At 43.9% G+C, this 19262-nt stretch overlaps 1 protein-coding gene across 2 annotated transcripts in view; it reads right to left on the bottom strand.

Moving 5' to 3' along the window:
* Positions 1-19262, bottom strand: part of PTPRG (protein tyrosine phosphatase receptor type G) — a 525693-nt gene that overhangs the window by 72966 nt on the left and 433465 nt on the right. For both annotated transcript variants that reach the window (XM_066596617.1, XM_066596618.1), the window contains one exon: positions 10053-10144. In XM_066596617.1, coding sequence (XP_066452714.1) covers positions 10053-10144 — 92 coding nt within the window. The remainder of the gene's footprint in view (positions 1-10052; positions 10145-19262) is intronic.

Raw genomic sequence — 19262 nt, 5'->3', positions numbered from 1 at the left:
CCTCTTGTCGGCAGCCAGCAATGAGAGGGGACAGGATGGGGCGGGAGCTTAGCGACTCGCTCCCGCCTCCCCCAATTGCAAACAACTGGCAAGGGGTGGAGAGGAGGAGGTAATGGGGTGGGAGTGTAGTAGTCATGCTGTTAAACTCCCTCCAACATCCCTTCTCCGCCCGCTATCAAAGGCTCCCATAGGAGTCAATGCAGCTGCCGCTGGGTTAAAAACACTTAGACGAAATACGCTATCTTGGCCGGCCGGGCGCTTTTACGCTGCGGGAATACGCCATGTGAACTGATGCATTGTAAACCAATGCATCAGAGGGGCAGTGTATATAGGCTGGGCGTGAAAGCGTGGCAGATATACGCTCATGTGAAGCCAGCCTAAGGCTGCTGCTCTTCAATTCTCAGAATTGTTGGGGCCTCGGCCCGTTGACATGTCGTCAATTATCAAAAAGCTGGAGACTCTACTTAGTTGTGTCAAACTGGTTGCTAGTGGTCCTTTTACACAGGCAAACCTTCTGAGCCAAATGTAAGAAGCGTTGATCAACATGCACCTCAATCGGGGAATGTTTCATTTTCTTTTACATGGGCCAAGAATCTACTTACGGGTGATGAGTGATCGCTACTACAATCGTATATCCTCATAGCTCGGCTGTACATCTCCCTGTTCACATGTGGAGACAGATCAACAATCGGTTTCATACTTGCCGAAACGGAACAATCAGCCAACGAATAAGCAATCGGTCAATTTTCAGCTGATCGTTGGTCCGTTTCCACGGCCTGATTGGCGGGTGAACAAGTGTTCAAGGAATGTTCACATCAATGGGGCTACTGGAAATAGGTGCATGTACTCCTCTATTTTACTAGAGTGAATGGAGCGGAGGTTCGCATGCGAGTCCAACACTGCGCCACACTTTGGGACACGCTGGGACTGCATTCCAAATAAAGACTTGAATATTTCCTTTATGTGCCTTTTCTACATCATTGTTCCTTTAAAATCCCCTTCGACCATCTGAATCCTCATTGTATATCCCAATTCACAGCTTCACCTGCTGACAACAGGATGTTGCGTGCAAAACTTGAACAATTAATAAATTCCTTTTAAATAAGTCATGGAATGGAAATCAGTTCTCTGATCCTGTGCGGCGACACAGCAGCAATATTTAAACATCATTAAATATTAACTCCCACTAATGAAGTAGCAGCGTAGACTTTATTAAGCCGAAGAATACAAAAGATAGACATCTGAGTCTTAACTTCAAGTCTCGGGCAAAAACGCCCACTTAAAAGACAGCACTTTCTATTGTGGGGGCTTACTTAAGAACATCAAAAGTCCCCGCCGCAGCTCAGATGCCGACTGAAATGACATTGTCTTTACCCCCTTTTAAACTTTTGATTTCCCATACAAACAGGAGCTCCTAAGGTATGATTATATAGACAAAGGCGGAAGGCAAGATGTGAATCAATGCAAGCTGCCGACATTGATTAGTCGATGAGAACAGCGGTGAGAATTTTAATTACGACTGGGAGTCAAAACATTGTCATGGATTCAAACAGCAGCATCTAATTAGCAGATTCCCTTACGTATAATGATATGAATGCAGGGAGGACAACGTATTATCATGCCCGAATTTTCCAGGTGGCTTAAAAAGACCGAAATTGCTTAAAAAAATAAACCGCACAAAACCTTAAATGAGTCAATGAAATAGTAGGCGCAGAATACAATGTAAAGAGGAATTATGGAAGATTAGTGCATGAAAATACCAAATACTCCAAACTTTTATATATTATCAACAAATATTATACTATACGACAAATATTATTGCAACCTTTAAAAGGATTCTGTCACCAGGTTCATGCTGCCAGAAGCACAGACAGCATGAACACGGGACAGGTATGCTGACGAGACAGGTATGCTGAGCTTTGCATGATGCAAGCCCAGCATGGTCCGTCTCCATGACTCAGAGTGACAGCTCCTTCACCTGCCTGTGTATAGGGAGAGAGCTGTCAGTTAACATTCTGTGGGCGGGAAGAGTCCAGCATGGCCTACCTCCAAGACTCAAAGCTCAGCTCAGAGTCCAACGTCAAAGTGTGTTTGTTCTGAAACACTGTAATTTTTCAGAATAAAACATACATGGGGGAAATCTACATACAGATAAGACAAATATTACCTGGATTGCGATAGCATGGCACAAAAGTTATCTCCTCTTAACCCATTAAAAAGTTATATTGGTCTTATCTTAACACAACAAAACACATTGTAATGATGGTCAAGTCATTCAAAGTGTAAATAAACCATCCCGATAAAACCGCTCACTGAGATATCAGGTTAGGAGTTTGATTGGGTAGTCCATCAATTCCTTAAAAAAGGTCCTGTCATGCCCACTCAGGTCAGCCACGTAGCTTTGCAGTCACAGCTCTGCTGACTCCCAATGTCATCTTTTTTATTTACACTCACCTCCGTTCCCTCGTATGGGTTCTTCTTAGATTTTAGCTATCGACGCCATGGATGTGTCAGGTGGGCAGAGCCCAACACATACTGTCAATCAAGTCTGAGGTTACCCATTGACAGTGCTGTGGGGACCACCCATATGACACATTCACAAAGCTCGAAACTCCATTTAGTTGGATTTTGTCATATGATGGTTCAGTTTTGGCCAGGGTGTGCCATTTTCCAGCTCCCATGAAGGAGCAAGACAACAGATCCCAACAGTGGGGATGTGAACGAGCTCTTACATAGTTATATACAGGGCTATTCAAAAAGAAGGGACAGATGTGGGGATTGAGTTACAAAAACTACAAAAGAGAGGGCCACAATCCGCACATCACTGAAAAGAGGAAGGTTCAAAATTTATGACATACCAATAAGCTCTATTTTTTGTCACACCGCAACGCTGTTTCTTGCGGTTTATAGGAAAATGGCGACACAATAAGAGAAATTGTTGTGTGCTTCAGTTTGCCAAGTGTGAATCTAATGTTAAAGTGCAATATGAATTCCGGCGCCCTTGTCACAAGCAAATTTACAAGTGGCACAGAAAATTTGTTAAACAGAACAGCACTGGTTTACCGTGCATGTCTCGTGTGGAGTGCATTACAGGTGCTTTTCGAATGGAGCCCAAGAAAATCTGCATGTCATAAAAAACTTTGAACCATCCTCTTTACAGCGATATGTGGCTTGTGGACCTCTCTTCTGTAATTTATTTGTAATTAAATCCCCAAATCTGCTCCTTCTTTTCGAATAACCCTGTATTTGAATAGGCATCATGTTATATGACGTTACCCCTGCTGTTGCGAAAACCTCTACTTAACCCCCAGTGTCACATTAGTCTGCCATGGTAGAATATAAGGATCCTTTCTTAGTGTTGTCACCCTCTTTACCAGTCAGGCAGAATATGTGCCATTTGGTTGTCAGATGTAAAGGGGAGGTTTGTTTCTTCTTTTTTAAATGCCTACTAAACTGCATTCACATATCTGTATCCAACGTGCATTGGACAACACACGGATGCCAATCTCCCATGAACATTGCAGATCGCATGTCCTATTCTCATCCCTGAAAACACATGTGAATGGAACATGCAATGATTTTTGGTCCATGTGAAAAAAAAAGCTTGAAGATAGCCCTTAATCAGTTATAACGGCACCGTGTGCCATCCACGGAATATACAGATAGTATATTGTATGGCTCAAATATACGGCCGTCCAAAAGGGGCACTAAAGAAAAGAGATTCACACATCAGTTATTTCATACGTACGCACGGATCGCGTGAAAACACAGCATGAACCATTCTGACCCAATTCTCTCATTCAAGTTTAGGAGGATGCAAAAAAAAAAAAATCACATGCCAGCGCACACAGACCGTCTTTGTGCTGTCCGTATTCCAGGGATTCATTGCTAAGAGATGAAGAAAAATTAATCCAGGCTGTTTCAAGTTTTTTTTTTTTTAAGGAAATGTGAAACTAGACTACAAGCGCAAGCAAAAAGGAGACACATGGACTGCGTGGGGATGGCATAAGGAAATGGAAAAAAAAAAAAAACACGGATGAGTTTTTATACGCACATGTGAATTTGGCCTAAAACAAGACATGTGTCAGTTCCAGGATCGTATATTTACTGGATCTGGATCACAGAGGTCTCTTCTCATTTTAGTTCTAGATATGTGCGTGTACTGCAGATACCGGCGTAAGTAGTATACATGAACTCTGCACATGCTCAACTTTCAACGCCATGTTCACGTGGCGTGCACTTATACAGAAAACCTGCAGCATTTGCAGTAGCATCAAAATGAATGAGGTTTTTTAAAATCTCGTCCACACGCTGCGTAAAAAAAATCGGCACATAACGCCTGCGAAAATAGGCAAGCAGTGTTCGTTATAGCACTGGGTATACTGCAGATTTCAGCCAGTAGAGGCCGAAATCCGCGCCAAATCAGCAACAGAAACGGAGGTTTTGTTGCAGAATTTTCACAGCAGATATTCTGCATGGAAAATAAGGAGATAATCCGCAGGAAAATCAGCAACAAATCCACCGCAAATCCCCTCTGTGTGAACGAAGCCTCAGCGTACCTTCACATGGGACGGAATATTATGCCGGATGCTGTAGGATATTCTTTAGTCAAAAGCCACATTAAAATCTACATGTCTAACTTGGGGATTTCGACGCAGAATTGCTGACAGAGTTCTACAATTTTCAATTTTGCATCAAAATCCACAAGTTAGTTGTGCAGATTTTGGCGTAGATATTTCCACACAGCTAAATACTTCCTCCCTGTGCCCTTATGAGGGGTTCTACAAACTGGCACTTATGACTGTAAAGTGCTGGGTGGCCTTTTCATACTACCCACGACGGATCAGCTAACCGGAGCAGCAGAGCAAAAAAGAAATTCCTTTTTCAAGCCTTAGAACTCCAACACTGCAAGGCAACAGTGTTAATCCCTGAGCCACCATGCTTGTTCTTTCATTACCAAATAAACAGAAGGAGGAAGAACAAACACAAAGAGAACATAAAAAGCCAATATAGACATCACCCTCCTCACACTTGAACCTACAATTCCAGCACTGCAAGACAACAGTGCTAATCCCTGAGCCGCCATGCTTGAGAAGAAAGAAAAGAATAGACACAATCTCCATGCAGATGTTGTCCACGGTCAGACATGAACAGAGAACCCTAGTATTACAAGGTGCGGTGGCTCAGTTATTAGCATTGCTGCCTTGCAGTGCAGGAGTTCTAGGTTCAAATCTAACCAAGGGTGATGGCTGAATGGAGTTTGCACAGGTGTTTGCACAGTTGATGTTGAGATCTGAACCCCAGCATTGCAAGGCAGCAGTACTAATTGACTGAGCAACACTCGTTGAAGAGCCCTCACATCCAAACTGCTGAAAAACAGATGCAAGCGGAAAGCTTTATAAATGCTTCCCATTTCACTTCAACTTTCTGATTTCCATCAAAAAACTGCTAGTGTGAACGTAGCCTAAGGGCTTAATCACATCAACGCATTTGGCGCTGTGTATTACGTGTGCAAAATTTTCGCGTAAAATACACAGTGAACAGAAACCGTTGGTTTCAATGGGTTCATTTACATGAGCGTATTTAACGTGAGCATTTCATTTACGCAAAAAAAAAAAAAAAAATACACATCAGGTTTTACTTTTGTGCGTATTGCGCATGAAAATAGCTCCTATTAAGGCTAACTTCACACAGGCGAGCGCAAAATGGGGCAGCGAATTCCCCATGGATGTGAGGCCTTGCATCACTTCGGGGGTATGGCGATCCTCTGCCGAGGCAGTCAGCGGCGGTGGAGGATCGCAGAGTTTCTCCCATTGGTTTCAATAGGAGACCTCACATTGCATGCACCTAGCACGTGGTGTGCTGCTGCCGCCGCCGCCATTCAAAGCAATGGGCACTGTGATGTCAGAACACGCAGAAAGATAGAACATACGACTTGTTTTCCTGTATGTGAAGGCAGCTTTAAACTCATTAAATGTAATTGCCCATTGAAATCAATGGGAACATGCATTTTTTTTCTTTTTGTGTGCGCAAATCTGCAGGGCATGAATACGCAAAAAAATACAGTAAAATGCACACAGACGCACAAAAAAAAAAAATCCATTGTGCAAAAACGTAGCGCAAATGTGTGCGTAAATGCGCTGACGCCTGTGTGAAGCCGGCCTAATTCAGGGGTCTCCTTTCAGGAAATGTATAAGAATAGAATAGCATTTATTTTCATTCTTCTTTCCTTTTTATTCAGATTTAGTCAATTGTGTGAAAACGCGCTTTGCAGTGTAAGGGTTAAACCCGAGCACACTTCTGTCAATACTGGCATCCATACTACACAGGGATTAGCAGGAGTCCTGCCCACAAATGCAGAATGATGCATCATGAAAGGGTTCTGGGAGCGCAATCCCAGCGTAAACGAGGAACTAAAGTATCTTAATTCACCAGCAAAGATCAAGGGGCCAAAATGATGGGATTGCCATGAAGTGATGCGTGCGCCCGGCGACAGACGGAGCTCATCTGGAAAATAGGATTGGGCAGGTGCTGGACTGAAGCCGGGGATTACATGGAGTGGACCGACTCTTTACTGTGCGGCAAATACTACACCGCAGACATCACTTCAAGTGTAACTCCGCCCAGAATAGTTACTAGAAAGCAGGAGCGTTGGATGCGCGCCATTGTTTTAGGATGCATTTACACAGGCCACTTTCCCACACGATATCTGTGCGTCATGAGCTGCACAGAAAAAGAAGCCATTGTATTTAAAGGGCGCATTTACAGGTCCGATTTTTTTTCTCGCAGAAGAGGCAGTGAGAGAAAAATTGCAGCATGTCCTGTTTAGGCAATACAGCCCAAATGAAAGTTTTTAAGTTTTTTTTTTTTTTTGTGACCACATGTACATCCGAGTGCCATGCATTAATTTTTATTCCCATAGGGAATAATGGGCATTTTTCACATGCGAGAAAATCGCAAGCGTTGTGTTCTAGTAAAACGCACCGCACTTACATAAAAATCGCATTTTTGCAAGAGTAATAATGGCCTGATCTTCTAGGACCGATATCGCACTCGCATGAAACTCGCCCATGTGGATGCGCCCTTAAATGCCGGACGCCCTCATTCAGGAGATGTTCACATGGCAGAATCTGACGTGGGATTTCCATGTGCATTCCATCTTTAAAAACGGCGGCAGAAATCCACAGCCGGTTTCCGTGACGGCTATTCAAAATCTATCACCACGGATCTGCATGCATAATTAGAATCTGCGTCTAGAAGTTACGCATCACTTCTCACGGACAAAATCTGCGCAGTGTGCGCTACGGCAGGGATTCCCGCTGGACACAGATTTGATGCAAAAACAGCCGACATTCCACATGGATTCTGCTTTAGATCCGCAGCAAAACCCACGGTGTAAACACGGGCGTATTTGCACCGCATACCATGTGCGCAATTTTCGTGAGCATAACACTCACAATATGTAGCATATCCTATCTTGGTACGTATTACGCACCGTAGTAGAATGTTAAAATCAATAGGTGCGCGTAAATACACGCAAAATATGCAGGAAGCTGGCAAATTCACTGCGTATTTACACAGAAAATCAATGCAACGCTGCGCTTTTTTTTTTCTCGCATGCAGACTCCACAGGTGAATCAGTCATGTTAAAACGCAGCAGCCGAAATGTGCTCACGCCTGTGTGTACGAGCCCCAAGCCTTTTTGGTAACACACTTCTGGTAAAACCCTATGTAAAACCCATCAGTCAAACTTTTTAACTATTTTTTTTCCTTCAAGCAGCGTTTTTTTTTTTTGGTGGCTCGTTATTTATTTTACTTTTTTTTTTAATTCACAAAGGACTTCATTATCAAAAACGGTCTTTGTTACCCATAGCAACCAATCAGGGCTCAGCTTTCATTTATGAAACTGCTCTGGTAAAATGCAAGCTGAGCCCTGATTGGTCGCTATGGGTAACAAAGATATGAAGCCAAAAATGTTTAAATGCCACCAAAAATAAGCTAACACACAGACTGTAGTGCGGTTCCGTATTTCCCTATCCACTAACAGCGCACATCTGGCTGCCGTGGTTTTCACCGGATACACACACCTGCAAATACGCCACTGAAAATGCTGCATTTTTCAGAAAAAAAAATTGTTGAGCGTGAAACCTCCTTTGGGGCCCGTTCACGCGGGCGTATTCACGCAGCGAACAGAACCCATTGATTTCAATTGGCTCGTTTACAGCTACATATTTTTTACTCGTATTTTGGTCACGTGAAAAAATCCGCAGCATCTGTGGTGCGTCTCATACTTTGGCGCATATCATGCAACGAAAAAGAGCACAGAAGGGAATGGGTGCGCGGAAATACGCAGGAAACCTACGTATCTGCTGCCGACTCACACAAGGAATTAATAGGATATGGGTTTGGGGAGTTTTCTGACGCGTAAAACCACTGCACATTTAAGCATGTAAAAAAGTGCAGATAGGCAGAAATACGCACGGAATCCGTGTATTTCGGTCCGTGAACAAGCCCTAGGCAGATTTTTTGTCACTAGGACCGAGATTGGCGATACTGACAGATCTCGCTCGTTAGTGACACATGGAGCTCAATGTGGTTATTCGCATGAGCAATTTTTCTTTCGCAGTAATCCTGTGCGATTACGTCCCATTCTCGGGCGATTGTTTGTAAGGAATCGGTCATTTCCTAGGTGGGCACTAAAAATATACAAAATAATAAAATAAATAAATTCCACTCTCCTCCCATTAAACTCTATTGGAGGTACTTGTGATTTTTTCACGCATGTAGACGTACACGGGTGAGATGGGATGCATTTTAAAGCTAAAACACATTGTGTTCGCATCCAGAATCGCATTTTTACAAGTGCGATATCGGTGTGAGCATCACCTGACCGGCGTCCACAGCACTTAGTAGCCGTTGCGAGCTACTAATTGTGAGTGGGAAGCGGAAATCAGCATCGGCCCGGCATCTAATTTTGTTTCAAACTCCGCACAATGGATTTTGACTCTGTTTTTTATAAGGAAATACTGCACATGTTGCTGCAGCATTTTCGGTAGGTGCGAACGTACTCTAAACGAAAAATGGTCTGTTGCTCATATCAACCAATCACAGCACAGCTTACATTTTACCTCAGCTGTATAAGAAGCAACAACCAATCACAGCGCAGCTTTCATTTTACCTCAGAAGTATAAGCAACAACCAATCACAGCGCAGCTTTCATTTTACCTCAGAAGTGTAAAAAGAAACCATCAATCACAGCGCAGCTTTTATTTTACCTCAGCAGTATAAGAAGCAACAACCGATCACAGCGCAGCTTTCATATTACCTCAGCAGTATAAAAAGCAACAGCCAATCACAGTGCAGCTTTCATTTTACCTCAGCTGTATGGGAAGCAACCATTAATCACAGCATAGTTTTAATTTTACCTCAGCAGTATAAGAAGCAACAACCAATCACAGCGTAGCTTTAATTTTTACCTCAGCAGTATAAGAAGCAACAACCAATCATAGTGCAGCTTTCATTTTACCTCAGCTGTATGGGAAGCAACAACCAATCACAGCGCAGCTTTCATTTTACCTTAGCAGTATGAGGAATGAAAGCTGCACTGTGATTGGTTGCTAAGGGCCACAAAGACAGATTTTGTCTCAATTTCATAAATCTCCATCAATATCTGAACAGTGGGGGACCTAAATGCTGTGACCCTCGACAGCGGCGCTAGAAAGCAGCACCGTATGCCCCTACAGCTGTCCCCAAAGGCCATATAATCGGTCGACGACTACTGTATAACTATATGGCCTCCAAACGAGGCCAGACAAAACGGTCAAGAGCCAAAAGAGTGCCGCCACATTAATTGGACATCCACTGTATATCCTTCCAATATGTCAACGTCTAAAGTAACCCTTTCAATGCTGCACCGCTCGCAAACTCCGTAGAATAATGCAGTAAGCAGCCATAATAGCTGCAGCAATACAGTCCTATGACTAGCTGTACTGTGTGACAAACTCAGCTCTGCTACATCTGAACACATAGCATCATTATTTTTTTAACCCTACCTGGAATGGGGATGATGGGCATGTTGTCATTGGGGACGACTCTTGGCGAGCTGCTGTCATCCACGTAGAAGTGCGCGGTCTGAAAACACTTCCTGTAGAAGAGAAGACATAAATATTAACCATCGCAAAATCGCAAAGTCGCACGCACCAACTCTGGTTTGATGGAACGTTTCATAACATTATGCTGGCGCCCTCGCCGCGGCCACCACGGACTTCTCAAACACATGACTCAACACCAAAAACTTTTGCCCAGTGCGGAAAAAAATAAAAATCACTGATAAAGCGCAATTATTTCATGTGTTTTTATTCGGATTCTGGTGACGTTTTTTCGGTATCGCCATACGCACACACGTCCGTTATTTGCCCTGGGGTGGGCATCAGATGCCCCTCACACAGCTGTTAGAGAACACACAGACCCGGCATTACAACAAGAGAAGTGGTCTGCTCGGGCCTTTTGTGATGGGCTCTGCAAAAAAAGGCCCCAAATGACAAATACACAGCGACACCAAGAAGGGGCTGACAACAAGACGGCGACAAACACACAGCAGCGGGTTACCTGTACTTAAAGCAGAGCAGAGAACACAGGCTGTTCATCATAGACCAGGCACTGAGCAGCCAGGCATTGAGAGCTCCAAGCAGCTTTTGCATGGTGAAGTTGAATGAGGCTTGACTGAGCAGCGTCACCGTTCACTGCTGAGCAGCCAGGGGCCGGAGCTGAATATATAATGAGCCAGCGCTGTGTGAGCCATTGTTGGGGGGGTCTTTTCTTGCCTGACTGCAGCCCATAACAATGGACCTTTTCCTATGCAGAGATCCTCCTTCTCCTGCACTTTAATGAACTGTGTGCAAACCTCTGCCTCATCCACCCTACAGTACCGAATATACAAGACCTTCCCAAAAGATGGACCTCATGTCCAAGCGCTACATTTCACCATGACACAAAAAGTTGCAAACTGTTTAACGAGTTATTAGGCTGCTTTCACATCTACGGTGGGGATTCCCTACTCCGTTCTGGCTGACGAGGTCCATCTTACGACAGAGCCGCCGAACAGCACCGAACGGACACAATTCCGTTTCCGCTCAGCTGCACGACATTTAACCAGAAGAAAAGGTGCTGCCTGCAGCGTTATTTCCTCCAGATCTGCGATGGAGCCTCCGACAAGACATCCCAGCGCATGTGATGGCAGCCTTACTCGTAGTTTTATCAATGCGCCACGTCCCTCCGCCTGCTGTACAGACAATATCGAGACGACTGTTGAATTTGTCTCGAAGGCCTCTCAAAGGGTCTTCATCCACTGAGGTCACCGCTGTCGCCACTCTTTTTCAGAGCTGCAGAGTGCAGGGTCTGGGAGTCTTGTGGGCCAAGAGTGTAGTATCAAGTCTCGGGATTCCGTGTGACCTATCCAACTGTGAGGAAGTGTGTCATTTAGGAAAATGTCGAAATTGCCAGGGCCGATGTGGCGGCGCTCCGTCCGCTGAAAGATGAAATTATCGGAATTTTCATTAAAGGGGTTGTATCAAGATTGTAAGTTATCCACAGGATAGGTGATAACTTGCTGATAAGGGGGGGCTCCCTGATGAGACCCCTGCCGATCTTCAGAACGGGACTCCAGTGCCCTCCACCGACTGCCACTGTGGGGTCACTCCCCCCGCCTTTCTCTTGGTAGTGACATCACTGTAAATGGAGCACTGGTGGAGCATACACAATCAGAGCTCCATTCATTTCAATGGGGCTGACTGACATAACCAAGCGGGTGCCACAGGGGTATCTCGGCAGTTGCATTGACAGTGAATGGAGCGCTAGTGCACTTGCCCCACCAGCTCTCTATTCAGTCTTCTGCTCACTGCATGGGGACAGGGGAAGGGATGCACAGTAACTCCGCAGCAAGGGGGGCGAAGTACACAGGATCCCTGTTCTTAAGTTCAGCGGGAGTCAAAGCAGCAAGAACCCTACTAACCAGCAAGTTATTCCCTATTCTGTGTATAGGGGTAACTTGCAGTTTTGGTCCAACTCCTTTAAGTTCTGCATTTGCCTTGTAACTAGGTTCTCCTTAAAAAATGTAAGGCATAAGCTTAAAACACGTTCACTTTCCAAGAATTACGTTCATGCTCTACAGTTTGGTCTGGATTCTCTAATCCCCAAATGCGATACTGGGAAGATTAACGCTTAGATGAAACGTTGCTTCAATCACTAAAAATCAAATACAGCAAAAAAGCCATCATCCTCCATGTTCTGTAATGTCACATCACTAAATCCAAATAAGGGGGATGGAACACCACCTTTGCAGCGCCACCTATTAGAAGGCAGCATTCCTTCAAGTTAATGTTAGACTCTTTATACAAGCCTTGTAAAAATGCTTAGGAATTGAAAGCCAAGCCAGAATCCATACACAGCTGTTTCAGGTTTTTGCCCCTCATCAGTGTACAGTAGGTTTCTGGCTTGGCTACCGAGAGGCCTGTGACGTGGGTCAGGAACGCCAGCTTTCCTTACTCATTCACCTAGGTGCTATCACCAAATCCTACACGCTTTCCTTTGTCACCAATACAAAGAGATGATACTAGTTGCAGCAAGCATGGCCTCCTGATAAAATCTTGTGCTCCTCCCCTTACATAAACTGACAGTTTCTGCAAATGGTCAGTACCAATGACAAATGCTCTTTGGAGCTGGTGGACCAGTGACAAAATGCTGATGAAAAGCACACTATCTCAATTACGGATTTAATCTTGCGGAATTGCAAAACTCCTTGGCTTGCTGGGTTGCCATACTGCAAATAACTGAGGCTACAGGCTGCTTGTGCGTTGGGAGAGGCGTAATAAGAGTTTCATTCATGGGCGGTCCGTGCTTGCAGAGCTATAGCCATTTCAAATTGGGTCCATCTTTCTGAAACACCCTGTATATATTATATTTCAAGTTATAAAGTTATTCCCTATCCACAGGATATCGGATAACGAAGCTCAGTCGAGGTCTGACCACTGGGATCCCCACTGATCTCAAGAGTAGGATTCAGTCTATCCCCAAGTGATTGGTGCAGAGGTCACACAGATGTGATGTGCCACCACACCATTCATGTCAATCATAGTGCCGGTGGTTACTGAGTTCAAGTGCTTCGGCAATCTCCGGAGCAGAGGTGAGCCTGTCTGATCTCTGCTCCATTCACTTGAGGATCAACCGAACCCCGTTCTTGGGATCAATGGAGGTGCCAGCGATTGGACCCCCATCGATCATAAAGTTATATTCTAGGGGATAACTTTATAACTTGGCACAACCCATTTAAAACTTCTGACTTCTCTCTATGATGTGACAGAAGTTTTAAAGTTTAGTTACCATTTAACTACAATGTAGTACAAGGCTGTCAATCAAGTTATCACAATGCACCAGTCATGTTAGCGACTGCTACATACGGTAGGTGCCCATCTACGTATTGTAGCCAACTACCTACCAACTACCTCTTTATCTACAAACACATACCTTGGAGTGGTGGACTTTTTGATATCTGTTCTAAATTTTTCAATTTTATACCCAACTACACAGATTTAGCAGTTGAATGCGAAATTTCACCACTCTTACACATAAATTGTGGTTTACTTGTAATCTTGCAGACAAGCACATAAAACATTGTGATATCATCATAGGCATAACCTTGAGGCTGCAATGTAAAAATGTGTAACAGGAGGCCCTGAATGTAATATATATATATATATAGTACTGGTCCGCTTGTATGGAAAAGAAACGTTAAGGCCTCATGTCCACGGGGAAAACCAGGCCTGCACGGATTTCTGCAGCGGGCGCACTATAAGGGCTTCTATCCACTAGCGTTATTCTTAACGCTGCGATATCGCTGCATTTTTTTCAATGGGACTTTCTAATGTTAAAATTGCATCGCACAAAAATCGCAAGTTTGTGCTTTTGCGGTTTTTGTGCAATGCAATTTTAACATTAGAAAGTCCCATTGAAAAAAATGCAGCGATATCGCAGCGCTACAAAAAAAACCCCCAAAAAAATGCTAGTGGGTAAAAGCCCTAATTGTCTTTTTTTCATGCTTGAAATCAATTGAGATAGAGCTCCCGCATGAGTGATCTGCATTAAAATGGAGCATGCCGCATTTTTTCCCCCCACGCATGAAATCTGCAAATCACTTAAAATACTATCCGTGGCTATTTAATTAACCACGGATGTCAATTCATTCCTATTGGATGCAGATTTGCATTTTTAATCCCATGCGGATTTCCTAAATATAATTTCCCCGTGGACATGAGCCCTAAGGCTCCTGGGCCCTTGTACAACTGCACCCCCTGCACTTCAGAATGGCCTGTCCCATGTGACAACCTCAGCTCTGCTGCATCTCTACATACATGTACGGAAAGTAGATTGTGCTCTCTGGCAGACTTGCCCGTCCTAACTACGATTGTTTATCCCCGAAACGGCCATCAATAATTGGGCTGTGTGAGAGGCCCTAAACATCCATAATGGGCCTAGATAAATCCAGTTTATATTTACACTCGTAAATAAAACAATCCCCCTAAAAGGAGTTGTCGGAAAAAGTGAAACTTTCTCACACTTTTTCTGTGTGACTGTAACGTTGATATAAGTGATTATGATGTCAGTGCAAAAAACAGAATTTATTGCTGAAAACTGAACACTTGAAAGAGGATCTTGTACCATGTTGTACCGCCTCTAGCTTGGATACAAAATGTGATACAGGCAGGCATAGAGGCTCTAGTACCCTGTTGTACCACCTCTAGCTTGGATACAAGATGTGATACCAGCGGGCATGGAGGCTCTAGTACCCTGTTGGGCCACCTCTAGCTTGTATACAAGATGTGATACAGGGAGTATGGAGGTTATAGTACCTTGTTGTACCGCTTCTAGCTTGGATGCAAGATGTGATACAGGCAGGCATGGAGGCTTTAGTACCCTGTTGGGCCAACTTTAGTTGAATGCAAGATGTGATACGGGGGTATGAAGGCTCTAGTACAGTGTAGTACAGCCTTTAGCTTCGATGCAGGATGTGACATGAGCAGGCATGGAGGCTCTAGTACCCTGTTGGGCCGCCCATAGCATGGATACAAGATGTGATACAAGCAGGTATGGAGGCTCTAATACCTTGTTGTACTGCCTCTAGCTTCGATACAAACCGTTATTTGGGTGGCCATGGAGGCTCTAGTACCCTGTTGTAGCGTCTCTAACTTGGATGCAAGATGTGATATTGGTGCACATTGAGGCTCTAGTAGCCTGTTGAGCCGCCACTAGCTTGGATACAAGATGTGATATATGTGGGCATGGAGGCTCTAGTACCCTGTTGGTCTGCCTCTAGTTGGATGTAACATGTGATACGGGGATATGGAGGCTCTAGTTCCCTGTTGCGCCACCTCTAGCTTGGATGCAAGATGTGATACAGATGGGCATGGAGGTATACAAGTCTCTTATAGTATCCCGAGTCATATCGGTCCACATTTGCTTTAACTGAGCTTCTAGATCGTGCAAACTTATAGGCTGTAAAAGTTGGTGTCCCAGATGGTCCTATGTATGTTGTATTGGCGATAAGTTGACTGGGCAGGCCACGGAAGCGTGACAATGTTGTGGAGGTATTCCTGTGACGTGTGTGCGGCTGAGCAATATCCTGCTGGAAAATGCCTCTTGGAAGCCACCATGAGAGGAACACAAGTGGCTGCAGGATGTCCTGAACATATCGCTGAGCTGTCATTGTCTCTCACACTACTACTAGTGGTGACCAACTGGAGTATGCGATGCCCCCCCCCCCCCCCCCCCCGAGACCATCCCACTAGCAGCGGCGGCAGTGTTCCGTTCCACAGCAAAGGCAGGATTGAGGCGCTCACCCGTAGATCTACAGAAACGGACATGGCTTTTATCAGTGCCCAAAATTAAACCTTGATTTATTGATAAAGGCAACCTGGTTCCACTCTGTAGCAGTCCAGTTTCATCGTTGTCAACACCACAGCAAACTGAGAAGGCGAAGGGTGGGTGTCACAGGCAATACACGTAACTGGCGCCGTGAGATCAAATATCCCTCAGCCTGTAATCATGGTGCCATCTCTCTCTGGATAGCGGAAAACGAAACAGTTGGAACTGCTTGTGCTTGTTGGGCAGTCAGACAATCCTCTCTACTGGTGATCTCTCGAGGGGCATCCTGAGCCCGCTCTCATTGTGTGGGCTCTCACACATCCATGGATCCCAACACCTCCCAACAGTCTGGTCAGGATGACCATCCAGCTTCTTGTAAACCAATAATGCCCCCACTAAAATTCTGTTAACTAGCAAAATCTCTTCTCTGCCTCGTAGAGGTGTCTAGTAGTCAACAAGCTCTACACAAGGGGAAAAAGAAGTCACCACACACAAGGAGCCTCTGAGAGCCTTTTATAGGTCATAGTTGGAACCACTTTGAGGACCTCAGGTGGCAGAAATGTTCATCTAATCACACCGAAACTCTAGTCATTTGCATATCCTTCTGAGATGTAACTACATGCTGAGTTTTACAGCAAAGCGATGACTTCTAGGTGCTTGATTTTTTATTTTTATTTTTGACGAAGTATATCCCAGTGGCAATGGATACATTAGCAAAATATCCATGAATAGAAAGCCGTACTTCAGTCATGCTTCACAAAATGTGGTCACTGACGTCTTTTGCCACCTTACACTGTATTTGTACCTAAAGAAGTGACTTGAATGTATTCCTAGTTCGAATGTTAGAATACATGTGTAAATAAACAAAATCAATGGAAATGCCCGTTTTCATTGGTGAAGTCCATACTTGACAACATCAGACTTGCTTTACATCTTGTTTCTGGTTCATTTTCCCTATGAACCCATAAACAAGTCAAGCTTGACTCGCTGCTTTGGAGGCGCACTGCTGTCAAATGAAACCAATGAATGTAAGACTTGTACTGGAGGCAAAATGAGCCGCCACACTACCGTCCAAAAGATTGGATTTTCCTGGCTGAATCCTAAGCTTTTCCATTTTGAGATGAATGGTACCTAAGGTGTCTGTGCCCATGCCGCCCATTTCTTATGTCACTTGAGTCATTAAAATGTATCTGTCACATGCACAGATCCCTTTAAAATAGGGTCTCTGTAAGAGGCGTCATTATGGCTGCATTAGTACTTTTTATACAACCCTCATATACAGCAACGCTCCGGAAGCAGGGATGATTGATCAGGGGACAGAGGGAGCCCTTTCCCTTCATCAAGCGGTATCTAAATAGTTTAACTGCTAAAATCGGAGTTATGTCCAATCCTGGCTGCCATGGCCAAGTGTCAGCTTTTTTTTGTAACCGGCACTGGCCACATATGAAGCAGATTTGACTCCTGGTCAAGCTCCATACAATGGCACCCAACATCCACTGTACATATATGGCAGATGTTGGGTAGCGGCTGATCACCAGCATGTCAATGCCGTCAGTATTTTGAACCGATTTTGATGGCAGATTTTGATTATTGCAACGTGTTGGGAGTGATCGCACCAAAACTTGCTTGCATCCACGTTGGAAAAACATCTTGAGCATGTGGAATTTCTTATTTCTGGTTGCTGTCAGTGAATGACAACCTACCAGACAACTTGCAACATGTTGCTAGGCTCTCTCCTGATGGCCTGCCCATACTGGCATTGTCACGTTTGTTTCACGAAATGTGAAAAATGTGCATTAAAAAAAAAACATGTACTTTTTGAAATTGTATGCGCAATATACATTTTAACACGATTGATCCGTTTTTACTGTCCTCTTTATTCAAGGTCAATAAGTATTAAAATTCAATACATGCAATGCTGAGAATTTGGGGTCTTTTGTGATAGAATGGGTGTTGACAACTAAGAATGAGTGATTAGAACTAAAAAAAACAACCCCCCCACCCAAAAAAAAAAAACTGTATGCAAATTCAAATCCACACGTTTACATACATTTTCCATTGACTTTTTTTTTTGTGGGACAGAAAAGCTACACTTTTCAATTCCACAAAAAGAAGAAAAAAGGTACAAAAGTAGTCAAATGTATTAACTGTTTGACTACGTTTAAGCCATTGTAGCCTATTGGTCCGTGAAACGTTACTACTTCGTCTGTTTATTGGAGTATAAACGTATGCATTCGCGGAGGACCATATGACAGGGCCGTAAAAGAGGGAGCAAGAGAAAGTATGCTTTGATACACTTATAAGGGATTAGAAAGTCATGGCACTACTCCTGCCCAGCTGAACTGCAATACCAGATACAACCACATTGACAGGTTTGGAGCTGTTTCCTAAAGCTTCCCATACAATCCCTTTAACAAGCTCTGTGTCAGACACATATTTTCCTTCACTGATAATAGTGAGGAATTCAAGCACAATAGTATAATTGGAGGTTTTATAACCTGACAATGTTTTTTCTATAAAGCAACTTCTTTAATCAAACATTTTCATATACTCTATTAAAGAATTTTGAATTAAAAGGGCTTCACAGGAATAAACTATTCATGGCCTATTCTCAAGGTAGCTCAAGTTGATAGGCGATGGTCTGATGCTTGAGATCACTGCCAAACAGCTGATTGAAGAGGCCGCTGTGCTCAGATGAATGCTGTGACCTCTTCTTAGACTTGTGACATCACGTTCATTGGTCACATGGTCAGGAGTGAATGGGATTAAGCTGCAAAACCAGGCACAGCCACTATACAATGTATGGCACTGTGCCTGGTATGGACTGAAGGCTATAATAAACTCCTATGAAACCTGGTGCTGGATTTAGATATACAAAAATTGGTCTAACAGACCTACTGGCTCTCCGAAGTCTCTTGCCACTAAAATGTAACTTATTTCATTTGCTATTAAAATATTCACTCTTCTTAAAATTCCAGCTCTAGCCCACTATAAATGTCATAATTGATTTAACCAATCATCTCATATTTACAAGGGCTTTAACTGCAGATAAATCCATATATGGACACAATGCTTTTGCTGAAATTAAAATAACCTCAAAAATCCTCAACTAGTTTTACAGTGTATATGGGTTCATCAGGGGGTAGCGCTTGTCATTTTGTGCCTCCCATAACTGGCTCACATATATAGCATGCTAATGTGCGTCACATCAATTGAGCCAATCACCATTCCAATGTGGTGCCTGGCACTTCCGAAGAACTCCCCATGGCTCAGGGTAGAAAATGTTCGCAGCGCATGTGCACAGATGGGAGTCATGTTGCCAAGTAACCCATCGGCGAGATTAGAAA

This window comes from Eleutherodactylus coqui, chromosome 3, assembly GCF_035609145.1.
Source record: "Eleutherodactylus coqui strain aEleCoq1 chromosome 3, aEleCoq1.hap1, whole genome shotgun sequence".
Taxonomy (NCBI): domain Eukaryota; kingdom Metazoa; phylum Chordata; class Amphibia; order Anura; family Eleutherodactylidae; genus Eleutherodactylus; species Eleutherodactylus coqui.
The sequence above is the reverse complement of the archived record's forward strand: the minus strand, read 5'-3'. Positions and strand labels throughout refer to the sequence as shown.